The 14,655-nt window shown below is 52.3% G+C and overlaps 8 protein-coding genes across 8 annotated transcripts; 3 read left to right on the top strand and 5 right to left on the bottom strand.

Moving 5' to 3' along the window:
* Positions 1-166: 166 nt before the first annotated feature.
* Positions 167-693, bottom strand: MIND_00714300 (uncharacterized protein; the record flags this gene model as incomplete). The annotated part of the gene is made up of 3 exons (XM_037363845.1): positions 167-315; positions 365-611; positions 661-693. The coding sequence occupies 3 exons, from the start codon at positions 691-693 to the stop codon at positions 167-169; spliced, it is 429 nt and encodes a 142-aa protein (XP_037219489.1).
* Positions 694-1,960: 1,267 nt separating this feature from the next.
* Positions 1,961-4,050, top strand: MIND_00714200 (MT-A70-domain-containing protein; the record flags this gene model as incomplete). Its single annotated transcript, XM_037363844.1, has 7 exons — positions 1,961-2,092; positions 2,143-2,296; positions 2,340-2,944; positions 2,997-3,464; positions 3,519-3,712; positions 3,765-3,898; positions 3,944-4,050. Exons 1-7 carry the CDS (start codon positions 1,970-1,972, stop codon positions 4,048-4,050), a joined length of 1,785 nt encoding a protein of 594 aa, XP_037219488.1. The 5' UTR covers positions 1,961-1,969.
* An 85-nt stretch (positions 4,051-4,135) lies between these two features.
* On the bottom strand, positions 4,136-6,298 carry MIND_00714100 (5-aminolevulinate synthase; the record flags this gene model as incomplete). Its single annotated transcript, XM_037363843.1, has 3 exons — positions 4,136-5,101; positions 5,154-5,589; positions 5,643-6,298. 3 exons carry the CDS (start codon positions 6,296-6,298, stop codon positions 4,136-4,138), a joined length of 2,058 nt encoding a protein of 685 aa, XP_037219487.1.
* Positions 6,299-6,493: 195 nt separating this feature from the next.
* On the bottom strand, positions 6,494-8,045 carry MIND_00714000 (5-aminolevulinate synthase; the record flags this gene model as incomplete). Its single annotated transcript, XM_037363842.1, has 5 exons — positions 6,494-6,870; positions 6,917-7,070; positions 7,117-7,695; positions 7,751-7,825; positions 7,872-8,045. 5 exons carry the CDS (start codon positions 8,043-8,045, stop codon positions 6,494-6,496), a joined length of 1,359 nt encoding a protein of 452 aa, XP_037219486.1.
* A 99-nt stretch (positions 8,046-8,144) lies between these two features.
* MIND_00713900 (5-aminolevulinate synthase) lies at positions 8,145-9,111 on the bottom strand (the record flags this gene model as incomplete). Its single annotated transcript, XM_037363841.1, has 2 exons — positions 8,145-8,829; positions 8,882-9,111. 2 exons carry the CDS (start codon positions 9,109-9,111, stop codon positions 8,145-8,147), a joined length of 915 nt encoding a protein of 304 aa, XP_037219485.1.
* A 203-nt stretch (positions 9,112-9,314) lies between these two features.
* Positions 9,315-10,692, top strand: MIND_00713800 (AB hydrolase-1 domain-containing protein; the record flags this gene model as incomplete). The annotated part of the gene is made up of 4 exons (XM_037363840.1): positions 9,315-9,647; positions 9,699-10,226; positions 10,273-10,462; positions 10,514-10,692. 4 exons carry the CDS (start codon positions 9,315-9,317, stop codon positions 10,690-10,692), a joined length of 1,230 nt encoding a protein of 409 aa, XP_037219484.1.
* Positions 10,693-10,779: 87 nt separating this feature from the next.
* On the bottom strand, positions 10,780-12,561 carry MIND_00713700 (MT-A70-domain-containing protein; the record flags this gene model as incomplete). The annotated part of the gene is made up of 4 exons (XM_037363839.1): positions 10,780-11,163; positions 11,213-11,389; positions 11,435-12,010; positions 12,058-12,561. 4 exons carry the CDS (start codon positions 12,559-12,561, stop codon positions 10,780-10,782), a joined length of 1,641 nt encoding a protein of 546 aa, XP_037219483.1.
* A 113-nt stretch (positions 12,562-12,674) lies between these two features.
* On the top strand, positions 12,675-13,247 carry MIND_00713600 (uncharacterized protein; the record flags this gene model as incomplete). Its single annotated transcript, XM_037363838.1, has 3 exons — positions 12,675-12,918; positions 12,965-13,039; positions 13,087-13,247. 3 exons carry the CDS (start codon positions 12,675-12,677, stop codon positions 13,245-13,247), a joined length of 480 nt encoding a protein of 159 aa, XP_037219482.1.
* Positions 13,248-14,655: the final 1,408 nt, after the last annotated feature.

Here is a 14,655-nt window from a genome sequence, read left to right as displayed (position 1 = left end):
CAACTCTGGGAATGCCAACCAACGCCCACAACCCAGAAATGGTCGCGCCTTGGATGGCTCAAGGGTGTGCCTTGAATCAGTACTAGTTATGCGTGTCAGAACAACTTGAAGTGATGGATTGTTTTGACTCGGTTCAGTAACCAAAAAGATCATAATTCAGCATATTCTAGACTAGGACACTCCATGCTTCACTCAACTTTTCTAAACCATAGTCTACCTGAGGCGCTTCAGGAAATGCTCCAGCCTCGTGTCTGCAACCGCCAATATCAAGAGCAATGCGATGGCCAGGAGCGGCAAATAAAGTTTTCGTCGACCCTTATATGAATCAAGTATTGTTCGCAGCACTGCAAAGAGGAAAACACACCCCAATCTCCTTTTTCGCGGAACCATCTGCGCGGTCCCTTCTGGAGGAGGTGTATGTTCTTTTCCTGGAGGGCATCCAACGATAGGGGCTCCAGTGGTGCAGTTGCAAGAGCAAGATGAAAGTTCCAATAGCCCGATTGCGCGGTTGCGAGGTTGGCCCAAAGGACACATATGTACGGGGTGCCATGGATATTGAGGGCTTTGACTTCATCGGTGAAAGCTTTTGCATATGGTGTGCCCCAGTCAGCCTGTCGATGGTGTTATAGCACGGCTGAGTTGGATACTACGACGACATACCCCAATCACTCCATAATCGTATGGATCGTTCATATGGCTCGTTAGAACTTGAAGTGAAGCGGTGGTCACGAATAAGCTAGCTGGTCACACTCGGCTAGCATCACGTAGGTAGTATATAGGATGTAGGTAGAAGGAATATGATAAGTAATATCTCCGAAGAGACTGGGGAAGACAAAAATTCATGTATGAATGCATAGGCGCATTATACATAGATGGAAATGTGCCTGGCTCGGCCACAGGCTACATGAAGCGCCCCCAGCCCTGAGTGCGCTGAGGCGACTCCAGGGAATGGGCGACGCTCACCTGAGGCGCTCCCAGCCACAAGAGCGCAACAAGGCAGCTCTGGGCGGGAGACCAAACTCGAGGCAGCCTGCGGCCAGCACGACGCACGACTGGGTGGGAACCGACGCCAGAAGCGAGCAGCCGGCCCCCCAAAGGAGCAGCGCTCCAAAGCGAAGCGCGGCCGGCAAACGCAAGGCAGCAGCAGGCACCCCACCCGGAGTGCTGCGACAAAGGAAAGGGGGAAGTGGGAGAAGAGAAAGGAAAGGAAGAACAGGATGATAGAAGCGCACCACAACCCTAGGAAAACCCAGGGACAGCTGTCTTCAGCCTAAGAGGAGGCTCCAGCAGTGCTTGAGGTGACAGAGACCCAAGAGTTGGTGAGCTTGATGCAAGACCAGATAGTGCTGCCAGTAAGCAAGAAAAGGAAATGTCTCAAGGACAAGGAGGGGAAGGTGTCACAAGGACAAAGAAGGGGATGTGTCACAAGGACAAAGGAAAGGGAGGTGTCTCAAGGACAAAGAAGGGGAGGTGTCTCAAGGACAAGAGAGGGGAAGTGTCACAAGGACAAAGGAGAAGGAAAATGTTAAAATGTCACAAGGACTGGTCTCAAGGACCAAGAAATGAAGAAGGAACAGAAGCAATATAAAGAAGGAAATAAAATGTCACAAGGACATGTCTCAAGGACAGAGAGAAAGAGAAAGGAGTCACAAGGACTCAGGAGAGGGAGATGTAACCTAGACAGAGGGTAGAGAACCAGAGAACGTGCGAAAAGTCTTGAAGGCGAGGCTAGATGGTGGTGCCGAGCTAAGGATGAATGGGAGTGACCTGTGTGACATATCAGCTGATGGCCGCCGCCGAGTGCTCTCCAGCTAGCTTATCTCTCGCTAACCGCGGCTCGTTCCTCGCCCCGGCTAGCTGCCACTAAGAAATGGTCACCCACCTTGTCACAACCAGCTTTTGCGAAGGATCGACACGGGCTTATCTTATCTCGCTTACGTGTACTGATTGCATTCTTCTCTCAACCATCATGGCGAGTGATTCTGAACCAGAAGACGATGCTCTAGACGTTGAGGAAGACCCTGAAGAATACGAGCAGGATGACGACGAGCCTGATGGCGTACCCGACGATGTCACGGAGGACCAGGATGATGTAATTTCAACTTGTTTGTTGACGCGTTGTGTTTTGAAGGATTTACCCAGGACTCAAGTGATGAGAGCGAGGATGGCTCAGAAGATGAGGGAGACGACTCCTCTGAGCCTGGGGAGACCCTTATGGATGAGTTGGAGCCACCAGCGAGCGCAAGCGACACCTCGTCGCAGCCAACAACATCTCAACCAGCTGTACCTCAGAAGGGTAACAACACGCGTTCCATACGAATTCTTCTGACTCTTTCAAGTACCCACACCACCGCCAACTATCCCACCGCCGCGAAAACGGTCACGTTCACCATCGCCTGCTCGCATACGAAAACGCGCACTTATTCCGCAAATCCCCTCGCCACGGTCTTACACTGTCGAGGCCATCTGTGCTTTACCTCATCCAGTACCTACTCACGCTCTTGCCGCTTCAGCATGTATGACTCACATGATAACTGGCTCTGATGACGGTTACATTCGCGACTATGACATTTTCGGTGCAGTCAATGGCAAGAACTTTCTCAGTGCGCCGCAGCGACATCACGCAGGTGTTGTAGAGGGCATCATGAAAGCCGGGCAGCTACGCTTTTGGTGGGAGAACCCCAATCCACACAAGCTGAACCCGACTGTACTGCCAGAAGAAGCAGCAACACCATTACCTGTGTACAGTCTCGCGATGCACTCAGATGCGCTTTGGACACTAGCTGGATCGAATACGGGGAGAATCAACCTATTTACAACGCGCCATGAACCTGGGAGGTGTATCCATGTTATGGCCGGCCACCGAGAACAGCCAGTTTCTTCGCTAGCTTTGGATCACGAGGAGAAAGGATACTACAGCGCTGGGTGGGATGGCGATGCGATCGTTTGTGTTCTCTTTTGTTCCCATATTTCGTGGCTAAGAAGGCATGTTCCAGCAATGGGACCTCAACACTGGATATGCGGTCCGAAACTTCACAGCTCATGGCGCGCAACTAACCTCAGTCGCTGTTCGCCCAATTAGTACTTCTTTCGCACCAGTAACTGGGTCCTCGCAAGACTCAAACAACACTACCCTCATCGACAGCTCCAACCCCGCAAGCCAAACGATGGACGCTGACGCCAAATCCGACGCGTCTTTCGACCCGTTGTTTGACGATGAGCCCGAAACACCCGCAGAAGCGGCCGTCAAGCCCAGTCTTCCTGCACTCCCCACGGCCCGCGCGATAGCACATAATGCGCCGCCTTTATTGGACTCTTCGATCAATGCGACATTGTCACCTGACATCCTGCTCACAGCAGCCATAGACGGACAGGTCATGCTTTGGGACCGCCGTGTTCAGACAATCGGCACTGGTGTGGGCAGACTGTGGATGAGCGATAAGACGCCGCCATGGTGTCTCTCCGTATGCACATTATTCTGCTTCGTTTCGCCCACGACAAACACTCACACTACTTAGGCTTGCTGGTCAGCGGATGGCGGGCAAATTTACGCTGGACGGAGAAATGGCACAGTTGACGTGTGGGACACAAGGCAGCTGGGCGTTGCTGGACCTGGAAGCGTGCCCAGGCTGCTGAAAAGCATCAGGAACCCACAAAGCTCCGGTGTGGTGTCTTGCGTGGTTGCGTTTCCGGACAGGAAGCATATCGCGACGTATGCGTTTTCCTTCAATCCAGTTTGTTCGACTGATCACTTGCCCCATCAGCGCATCAATCGACAATCTGCGACTGTGGAACGTGGCTGAAGCTGCTGAAATGGATGGCTTTGGCAAACACAAGAGCAGTGGTGTCCAGTTCAAGATCATCCCAGGCCACCATGGAGGGTATATCTCGCAAATGCGTGAGTAATCTTCCCTCAGAATCCTTTGACTCATTGATTTGTCAGTGGTCGACCCTGCGGCCCGCTTTCTGGTCAGCGCGAGCAGCAATCGGGGGTGGCATGGCGAGTCTACGAAAACTGTCTTCGTCCACGATATCAAACGCATCCAATAAAAAAAGTATTTGCACAACACTCTCATATTGCCAACATATAAACGACAACAGAGTACAGACAGTGGAACAAAACGAACGAAAGCCTCTAAGCCAGAGCCGCAGAAGGGGGAGGGGGCACAGGGATGTCGAGTTTCTCTTTGATAAGAGGAACTCCGGTGCGAACCTTGATGTTCGCAAGTGCCGGTCCATCGATGCCCTTGCTAGCGGTGGGGGTGGAGTTGACTGTGTTGTTGTTGTTGACGGGGCCGAGAAGTATGTTGAACCGGTTTCGAGCAGCATTGACAGCTTTTGTGTCAACCACGGGTCGTTGTCCATCGTGCAACGTCTGAGGTGCCGTTGGTGTACCCAAACTAAGCTGACTGTCGTTCCATATTGGTTCTGGTTCTGGTGCGCCTATGCCAACACCAGCCCTGCCACCCTCACGGACCCAATCTGGTAAGCGGTTGATGCTCAGGTCAGTGAACACCTGGTCGACGGCCGCGATGAGTTTGTCCATTTGCTCAACCGTGTGACGTGGTGTTACGGTTATGCGCAGTCGTTCTTCGCCACGGGCGACAGTTGGGTAGTTGATTGACTGCACGTAGATGTTGTGGTCCGTAAGCAGCTTGTCTGAGGCAGCTTTGGCAAGAGCAGCATCACCAACGAGGACGGGGACGATGTGAGAGGGGCCGGGTACAACAGGAATATCGAGCTCCGCAAAACGGCGCTTGGCTTCACGGACGTTGACTTGTTTCAGTTGACGGTCGCCAACATACTCCTTCTGGTAGACAACACTGGCGCGGGCACCAGCAACCGTTGCGGGGGGCAGAGACGTTGTGAAGATAAAACCGGGTGCGTAGGAACGAATCATGTCAACGAGGTCGTCTGAGCCAGCGATGTAGCCGCCAACAGCGCCGTATGCCTTGCCGAGTGTGCCGGTGATGATATCAATGCGATCCATCACGGAGCCAGGAATGGGTTCAGGTGAGTTGCCAGCCGCCTTGTGTGCGTCGTAGTCGAGATGCTCGGCGACACCGGCGCCCCGAGGTCCGTATAGACCGACAGCATGTACCTAGGTTTGATGAGAAAGGCTGCATGAAGGGAAGATGGAACAACAAATTCACCTCGTCCAAGAAAGTCAGAGCACCATACTGTTCAGCCAAGTCGCAAATTTCCTTAATCGGGCCGATACTTCCACACATAGAGTAGACACTCTCAAAGGCGATGATTTTGGGCGTCTCTTTGGGGTATTGCGCGAGTTTGCTCTCGAGGTCAGCAAGGTCGTTGTGCTTGAAGATGACCCGTTTGGCCCCGGAGTGGCGCATTCCTTGGATCATGGAGGCGTGGTTCATCGCATCCGAAAAGAGAATGCAGCCTGGCAGTTTCGAGCCAAGAGTGGACAGGGTCGCATCGTTGGCCACGTAGCACGACGAGAAGACGAGCGCTGCTTGTTTGCGGTGGAGCGAAGCCAGTTCTTGCTCTAGACCAAGATGCATGGCCCCATTTCCTGCTATATTGCGAGTTCCTCCAGCGCCATGGCCATATTTGTCCAGGGTGCGACTAAAATAAGACTAGATGAGATGCGTAACATTGGCTGTAAAAATGAAACGTACTGCATTGTCTCGAGGACAACTGGGTTGTTGCCCATGCCCAGATAGTCGTTGGAGCACCAGACCTGTACCTCTTCCTTCACATTTCCGGTATGTGCGACGGGGAACTTTGCCGCCAAACGGTTGATGTTGTTGAAGTAGCGGTACGAGTTGTCCTGGTGCTTCTTGTCCAACTCGTTCTCGTAGAATGACTCGTAGTTGAAACCGACACGGGCCGGCTTGGCTGCAGCTTGGGGGACTTTAGGGTGGTCTGCTGGCATCTGGGCTCCGGCAGTGTGGAAAGGGCACCCTTTGGCCTCCGCCTTGTTGACAGCAGCCGCGGCCAGGTCGCTAGCAGTGCGAGCAGCAGCACGTGCCGCCGAAGCGTGGGGGCACATTTCGACAGTCGCGCCAGCTGGGACTGTAATACCCTTTTCCTTGTGGATTTGGGCAACATCACCAGCTCCAGCAACACTAGCGTAGCCTGCTACGAGTTCTTGTCCACGGACATTGAGAGCGGGGCCCATGACCGGGCATTTGGTTGCCCGCTCAGTCAGGGCAGAGATGGAAGGGAAGCGAGGAGAGGCACTGGTGCAAAGAGTGCGGAGGGCTGAAGTTTGCGTGGTCTTCAGGAACGGGCAGTGCGCCTTGAAGCGGGTCAACGTAGACAATTTGTCCATCGTTTTGGGGGAGAAAGAGAGGGAGTGAGGGGGAGCAAGTAGAAATCAGGTCGTTAACTTTTATAAGTAGACCGATCGTGATCCATTGATGGTCGGTCTCACAACCAATAAGAGCCCGCAAATATCACATTGACGTGATTCTTGTCCGTGTCCAGCCCGAGACCGGTATACTTATAGATCGCAGCCAATGCCTATCTAAAGTTCCTCTATACTCTCAGACAGTGTTTCAATCACCGTATCAACCTCTACCCGTCCGACATTGAGACTGGGAACAAGTCGGACTGCATTTTTCCCAGCGGTGAGGAGAAATACTCCTCGGGAGCGAGCTTTCTCAACAACCGAGCCCGGTTGTGTGCTGTCCAGAAACCCAAGGCCCCGGATGAGCCCACGCCCACGAATTTTGGCTTCAATGATCCCGGGGAATTTCTTCGGCAACTCTGTCAACCGTTCTTCGAGGTACACGCTCGTCGCATTAATTTGGGCCATCATTTGCGGGTCTGAGAGCCGCGATAGGACATGGTGGCCCACTGCACATGCCAACGGCGAGCCTCCGAAAGTGGTTCCGTGACTTCCTAACGATAATGAGTGAAAGGCTTTTAGTAATCTCAGTCTGCTCACCGGCAGTCATCGTTTCCGCAATTGAGTCCCGCATTAACACTGCACCGATGGGATAGCCGTTTGCGAGCGGCTTTGCCATCGTGACCACATCAGGATGACACTCGACAGGCAGGCTGGAGTGCGCCCACAGTTGGCCAGTTCGATATAAGCCACACTGCATGTCTGTCAGCGACCTGCATTTCAACCAAAACAAAACTTACCTGGATCTCGTCAAATATCAATACCGCGCCGACCTCGTCGCATCGCCGTCTCAATGCAACCAGCCATTCAGTGTTGGCAGCATTGACTCCCCCTTCGCCCTGAATGGGCTCAATGATGACTGCGCATGTAGCATCTGTAACGAGGCTATCCAGCGCTTTTATGTCGTTCACCACTCCAACATCTACGCCAGGTACCAAGGGCTGAAACGGCGCCTGATATTTCGGGTTGGTTGTCACGCTCAACGACCCCATACTCCGGCCATGGAAGCCATTCTCGAAGCAGACAATCCGCGACTTGTCTGTCCCACGATCTTTGCCGACCTTACGCGCTATCTTCAGCGCGCCTGTGCACCAAGTTATTTGCAAGACAAAAAAGCAAGAAATCAACGCGCCTTCATTGGCTTCCGTTCCCGAGTTTGAGAAAAACACTTTGGCAGTGGCCCCGGACGTGCCTGGAGAAAACCCAAGCCCGCCATCACGTTGGGTGAGTGTGACTAGAAGCTCTGCTAATCTTGGGGCCCACTTGTTGTGGTAGACGTTGCTGGTGTGCAGTAGTTTCCCCGCCTGCTCTGCGATTGTCTGTTGGCCGAAGATAAGATACGGGATTCCAGTGATGAGTCATCTTTTTTTTTACCTGAACCACGCCTGGATCAGCATGTCCCAACGCATTCACAGCAATACCTGCACTGAAGTCGAGGTAGCGCCTACCCTACCAGACAAATAAATTCTACAAGTTGCTTGGTTGTCGAATTTACCTCAGTATCGTAGACATAAGACCCTTCTCCATGAGAAAGCACAAAGTCTGGTCGCGCATAGACTGGTAGCAGATATTTTGACGACAGGCCCAGTAGTTGTGGTGTTTTCGGTGCAGTGGCCATGGCTCTGGAGCCATTTCGCAGACGAGTCGCCAAACGAGGAGCACGATGCATGGAGGCAGGAGGGAAGTGACAATGAGTGCTACTACAGCACTACCTATTTTATCATACGAGTAGCGTATACACCGCAAAAGCTGCGCAAAGACAAAGAAACTAAGAACTGCCGCGACTGCTAACCGACATTGAAGAGCCAGTTGATGCTGAACGGGCTCTGCGTGGTGGAGACTCTTTTCGAGCGGGGGGTGGTGATCTGGATCGTCTAGCCAGCGGTGACCTGGATCGTCTGGCTGGGGGACTCCTTGACCGCCTTGCTATGGGCGACCTAGACCGTTGTCTATGGCGAGGAGGTGAGAGAGAACGTCTGCCAGGAGAACGAGAATAGAAACGACGGCGAGAACGAGCAACCGGTGAAGGAGACCGCGAAATTGGTCTTGCTCGACTATTTGGTGGTGGAGGCATGTCTCGTCGATCCTGTCGTCGTTCTCTGTCTTCTTCTCGCCTTCTAAGTCTGTCCCGTTCCCTCTTTTCCGACTCCCATTTCGCCTTTTGCTCTTCCATTTTGGCTCTCTCAGCATCCCTCCGTTTGTCCCTTTCCTCTCGTTCAATAAGTCTCTGTTGTCTCAACTCTTCCTGCTTTTCGCGGTTGAATGCATCCCCTTCAACATAGTTTGCCCTTGTCCCCAATGCACTCGCCATCTTTGCCAACTCTGTCTTTTTTGCGGCAGCAATAGCGTGAGTTTCTGTTGGTCGGTAGCGGCCACCAGGCCCACGTTCAAGATTCGCAAGAAGTTTAGTGCGCAACGCGCTAACCTGCTCCTCGATTTTTTCTTCGTCCAACCTACGGTCATGATGAGCTCGCCAACCATATAACAATAATCATGACTGCACACCCTTCATCCTCAAGCTGCAGCTGCAATTCCAAACACTTCACCTCTACTTTGCGCTTGCGTTCGTGCTCCAGAATGCCCTCATCAGGCTCCCTGTGCTTTGGCGGTGCGACATCCCAGGCGTTGGCACGGTCTTGGGCCGGCTGATGAGATCGCAAGGTAGAGAGATTGCGGACAACATAGCCATTCGTGCCGCTTCCACGAGGAGTGGTCAGACCGATTCCGTTGTACATGAGTGTTGAGGTTGGGTGACGCAATCGTGATGACAAAGTGTCACGTCAGCGACGGTCACCCCAGGCGCCCGCCGTGCCGGATCCGACGGCTGAAAGTCGTCATCGGCAACCCGTTCATACATAAAATCATCAGGTGCAGCTGTGCTCTTCATCTTTCTCAAACCACCTCCAGACTGTCTGCTTTCCGCCTGCCACTCCGAGCTATGGCCGCTGTCGCCAACCCCACCCTTCCTCAAGCCCGCGAAATCCCCACAACGTTTTCGGCCAGTCTACGCAGTTGGTGGGCCACAAACGACAAGACATCTTCCGTCGCAGAGAGTAGGCTCTTCCAGTCAATATTGCAACCTCCACAGCCAAACCCGACCTATGTCGCCTCCAGCTCGCTCGTAACCCTCGATAAGCCAAAGCAGTACCTGAACACCCTCGCAATCCACTCAACCAACCCCCAACCCGATGCTCCCTCCCCAGTCGTGATGTTGCCTGGCTACGGAGCTGGGATTGGGTTTTATTTGAAGAACATCCCTGTGGTTGCCGAGGTCCGTGTTTCGTCCTCTACCTTTCTCCGGCGTTTATTCACCATGAATTAGTGGGCTGGCCACCGCGGTTCCTCACTCTACGCTGTGGACTGGCTGGGCATGGGCCGCTCTGCACGTGTTCCATTTAGGATACGGTCAGACCGCAAAGACATTGCTGGCCGTGTAACCGAGGCTGAATCATTCTTCATCGATTCACTCGAGTCATGGCGCGCAAAACAACGCATCGAGAAGATGACCCTCGTTGGCCACAGTCTTGGGGGCTACCTCAGCCTCGCATACGCCCTCAGATACCCTGACAGGGTGAACAAACTCATCCTGCTCTCACCTGCAGGCATCCCACGTGATCCCGACGAGACGTCCGCTCCAGAGCGTGAGCTCGAGTCAGCCCCGCATGGGTCAAATTCTTCAGTAGAGTTATCCAACGAAGCAAAGGTTCAGGAAATCCATGCTGAACAAGCCGCCCACAAACCGCGATATTCACGAGGCATGCGTCTGTTCCGGTATTTGTGGGATGAGGGTTGGAGTCCGTTCCAAGTTGTTCGGAATACCTACTTCTGGGCGCCGATGCTCGTTGGAAAGGTGTGTGTTCTTTGAATATTTTGAGTTCTGCTGACGAAATGGCTAGTATTCATCACGACGATTCACGGGCTTGACTGACGAAGAAACCCGAGCCATGCACGACTACATTCTCCACATAACCCTCGCCAAAGGCTCAGGCGAATACTCCATATCCCATCTTCTGGCTCCCGGAGCCCATGCCCGCCGACCGATGGTAGACCGCGTTTCCGCACTGAAAATGCCAATAACCTTTGTTTGTAAGTCATCTCCTCAGTTCTTTCACATGATCAAACCTCATCTACTTCCAGATGGCGATCACGATTGGATGGACCCAGAAGGCGGGGAGAAATCTGTCGAAAACCTTCGCAAGGCTGGCAACGGCAATGCGCGGTCATACATCGTCAGCGATGCTGGTCACCACGTATATCTAGACAACCCTAAAGCAGTCAACAGTCTTCTGCTTAAGGAGCTCAACCGCAGGCCATAATAGAGGCGTCTTCACTCGTTTATTTTTTTTATATCAGGGAATGTACATTTATTAGATAGAGCACAGTACAGTTAATGCCACAGGAATTCAGACAGTAGTTGGAGTGTTAATAAGCCGTTCAGGATACTTGGCTTTGATTCTTGCTGCCAAATCTTCCTCGTAAATCTGGTCAGCTCCCAACTGGTTTCCCAGCGTGATCCAACCCGGTCGCGTATTGTGCTTCCGTCCAAAGATCTCAATTTTGCGACCACCAGGACACATGCGTTCGATCAGGTTGTACACCTCGTCAGGCTTGCGACTGGTTTCGCGGACCTCAGAAACAATGACATCTGTGTCAACGCCACGATTGGCCCATGCAGGCATCACGAGTTTGCCTTCCGCGTCAACGACCGTCTTGACGCCAACCAGCATGTGCTCCTTGGTGTGGTTCAGCCAATGGCCTGTGCGACCGGTGCGAATAACTCGTTGAAGCTGAAATGTGGGTCAGCAGAATTGAAACGAGATTGTTTTTTCCTCGTACTTGGTTAGTTTTGACCCAGATCACTTCGTCCACTCGCGTGTAGCCCCAGAACTTCAAGCATTCGCGCCCAACTTCCATAGCCCGCCCTGTCACCCATAAGAATAGTAGTCCTTCATCTTGCAGTGTCGGAATTGGCATTGCTCGCATTTCATCGTCCGTCATAGTCCCGTAGGGCAGCTTATTCAACGTCAGAGAAAGTATCCTTGACGGGCAAGCACTTACGCTCATATGGATGTCCCATGGCGGATCCGCCATAATGACATGGAATTTACCAAGAACAGAGTAGTCGAATCTGCGAACATCGCAATTAATCCACTGAGGCGGAAGCGGTTGGGTGAATTTGCCGGTAGGACCCATTCCGATCGCGAGCCTGTGAGAGTGCTTCTTCTTCTCTGTCCCATTCGTACTGCGCGTCCGCTCGCCATCACTGGGGTCCCAGTCCACCTCATAGTGTAAATATCGACAGGGAGCCTTGTCCTTTCCTCGTCCTCCTGCACCCAGTCCAGAAGGCAAGGAAAGCGGGCCACGAGAGTTGGGTGGGGCATGACCATGGCTGTGAGAGGTGCCTGGAAAGGGAGGTATTGAAGGAGATTGCGCGTACGTCGGTTCTGAGTAGCAGGTATTTAGATAAGAACAATGCCCCAGAGTTGGGTCAGTATGGGCGCGGATGAGAGGTCGGAAATGGATCATATTGCAGATAGTTGCGTTTCCTGTTTCAAGCATTCGCGCTTTGGCACATTCGTCTTTGGTCACCCGGGGGCAGATAGGCTCGAAGGTCGACTCGTCGGGCGACCTAAACTATCATAGCGTTAACACAAATAGCGGATATTTGTTGTTGTGCGCACCTGCTCTGATAACAAACGGCTCTTGGCCGTCCCCTTTTGCATCAAGGCATACACCTCCTGCAACTCTTTGCTCAAACTTCCCAGCGTAGTGGGAAGCTGGGCATCGAATGACGAATTTTCTGGCTCAGAATCTCCTGCAGCAGAGTCCGCTTCGTCGTCGATAACCCGTTTCCGTTTCCGTGGATTCAGACTTTCGCCGAGAGCGGTTTGCGTTGCTCCTTGGAGCGTTACATCCATGACTGTCAATGTACCATGCTCACGTGCGAGCGAAAGAGTCCCATGCTCCCAAGTGGGCGAAAAGGATTCGAGGATCGACTCGAATAGTGCCAGGTCCGTAAGACGGAACCGTGGTGGACTGGAAGTGTTCGCCAACAGGCCCTCAGGAATTGGTGTCGTGATAACCTTCACCAGCAGTTGTGTAGCGGTAATTGGCGCGGATACCGCGCCAGAGGTGAGCAGCTTGTGCAGCGCAAAGGCTGCGACCGTCTTTTGGTTGTCGGTCATGAAGCGTGGGAAAAGACAGCAACAAGCGCAAACAAACGCCGTCGCCCGTTTATGGGATTTCCGAGATTCTCGGATGTGACGCGTTACATAACTTTGAATCCCAAACCAAATCAATGCTGAACTTCTCTCGCTGGTCGCGCGTCCTGGCGCAGACGCGATCTGCTCGTACACGCGGTGGCGCGGCACGCCCAATGTCCCAAGAAGACGAGGATACTTTACTTCAGCAACTGCAGGCACAGTACGACCAGGCAAAAGCGCGTCTAGCCAAGGAAGAAGAGGCTCGACAAGCCTCTGGCTCAAATGTGATTATAAAAATGCCTAAAGAGTCAGCTACCGCACCAACGAAGCCTTTGGACAGTACGCAACATTCTTCGCAGTCTGAACGCTATTAAGCTGTCAACAGAAAGCACCTCGCCTTTATGGGACGTCTTGACAGAAGAAGAGCACAAGAAACTCGCAACATTTGGAATAAAAACATGTGTGTGCCTTGAAATACTTCTTATCCTGTTGGTCGAATGATTCCAGTGGAGCAACTACAACAAACAGCGCAAGAAGCTGACGGGGACCTCAACAGACCGCCTTACCCACCTGTCCAGAAGTTGCGGCCTAAATACCGACTTGCATACGAACTACACGAGTCAATACCGCGCAGACTTGCGCTAAAGGGGTCAAAACGCAACAGTTGAAAGACAAATCTTGTACATCTAGTCATCGTCTACGAATTCACCTTCTTCTTCATTCCAACCGAGCGTTTCCAGCGCAATTCCCATCCGCAAAAGCATACTTCCCATCGTTTCCTTTGGCTGAATATCCTCATCTGCGTCGGCCATTTCGGTGGATTCGGGGGGATGCTCCTCTTCAGTAGGAGTTGTACTCCAACCCCAGTTGCGTTCTCGTTCCTCGACTTTGACTTTCTTGCTGTTATTGTCATCACCCCAACCCCACGAATCATCTAGCTTCCGCTTCCCGCTCTCCGACGATGATGCTTCGTTGTCTTTCACAAGTCCCCAGACCTCCCATGCGATTTCCCGCCCAGCCTCAGTCCACTTGGCAGCCAAACCTTGCAAAATATCTTCTTCTCCGTCTTGTTGCAATTTCACAGCACGCCGCAATACCTGCAATCGCCGCTCAAGAAGCTGAATTGTCGGTGTTTGCCGAACAGACGAAGACAATGACGATGATACAGATGAGGGGAGAGGCGATTTGAACTGAGCAGACGCTCTCTGGGTTCGATGTTTCTTCATGTCCATTCCAGGCATCACTTGAGCAGGCATCACTTGAGGCACAGGCTCTTGTTTGGCTGGTGGCACAGTCGGCGGCAGCTCGGAGACTTTTGGTTTCTTGATGATCGTGAGCGGGCGGAAGGGTTTAGTTAACAGCTTGCGCTGTGACTTTTGTGATGTTGCTGAGAGACGCTTGGTATGCGGAGGCTGGAATCTTGCTTCAATCTGTATGTGTTGCAACCGGCGCGAACTCACTGTTGGTGCAATTGATTCAGATGAAGTTTTCAACTCAGCAGCTTCAGGTTTTTCTTCTTGAGTGAGTATTTCCTGTTTCGATCAAGATCAAGTGAAATTGCCACTCGAAAAGTCCTACCTCCATTGGGTGGTTATGCAGAAGGGCCTCTAGTTTTGAAGGCAAATCATTAGCTTCTGTTGATAAACTCAAATCATCGTCAGTCTCTACGCCTGCGACTGGACTAGAACTTCTGAAAGGACTAGAGCTTGGCGGCAAATCAATAAATTCATTCTATAGCGCAATGCATAAAGACTCGGAAAAGCATGCGAACACATACTTGAGTGGTTGTCCCCTCGTCGTCATCGTGTAAATCTTGCAAGTGGTCTTCAGAGTTGAGATCCAATACTTCATCCGAGCGAACATCTTCAAGGGAAAATGTTTGACTATTAACACATTCTTCGGGAACTTCAAAAACTGAAGAATCAGACATCTGGAGAGGCGAAGATGAAAATAGTGCAGGGGGACTAGAACTTGGAGGCGATGATGTCAACGGGTTGTCGCCTCTGGACTGAGGATCGTCCGTTTCTTCGCACAGTGACGAGCATGTCAATTCATTGGCAGTCTTGGAAGTAGGCA

This window comes from Mycena indigotica (assembly GCF_014461135.1).
Source record: "Mycena indigotica strain 171206Taipei chromosome Unknown Mind.scaff0006, whole genome shotgun sequence".
Taxonomy (NCBI): Eukaryota; Fungi; Basidiomycota; class Agaricomycetes; order Agaricales; family Mycenaceae; genus Mycena; species Mycena indigotica.
The sequence above is the reverse complement of the archived record's forward strand: the minus strand, read 5'-3'. Positions and strand labels throughout refer to the sequence as shown.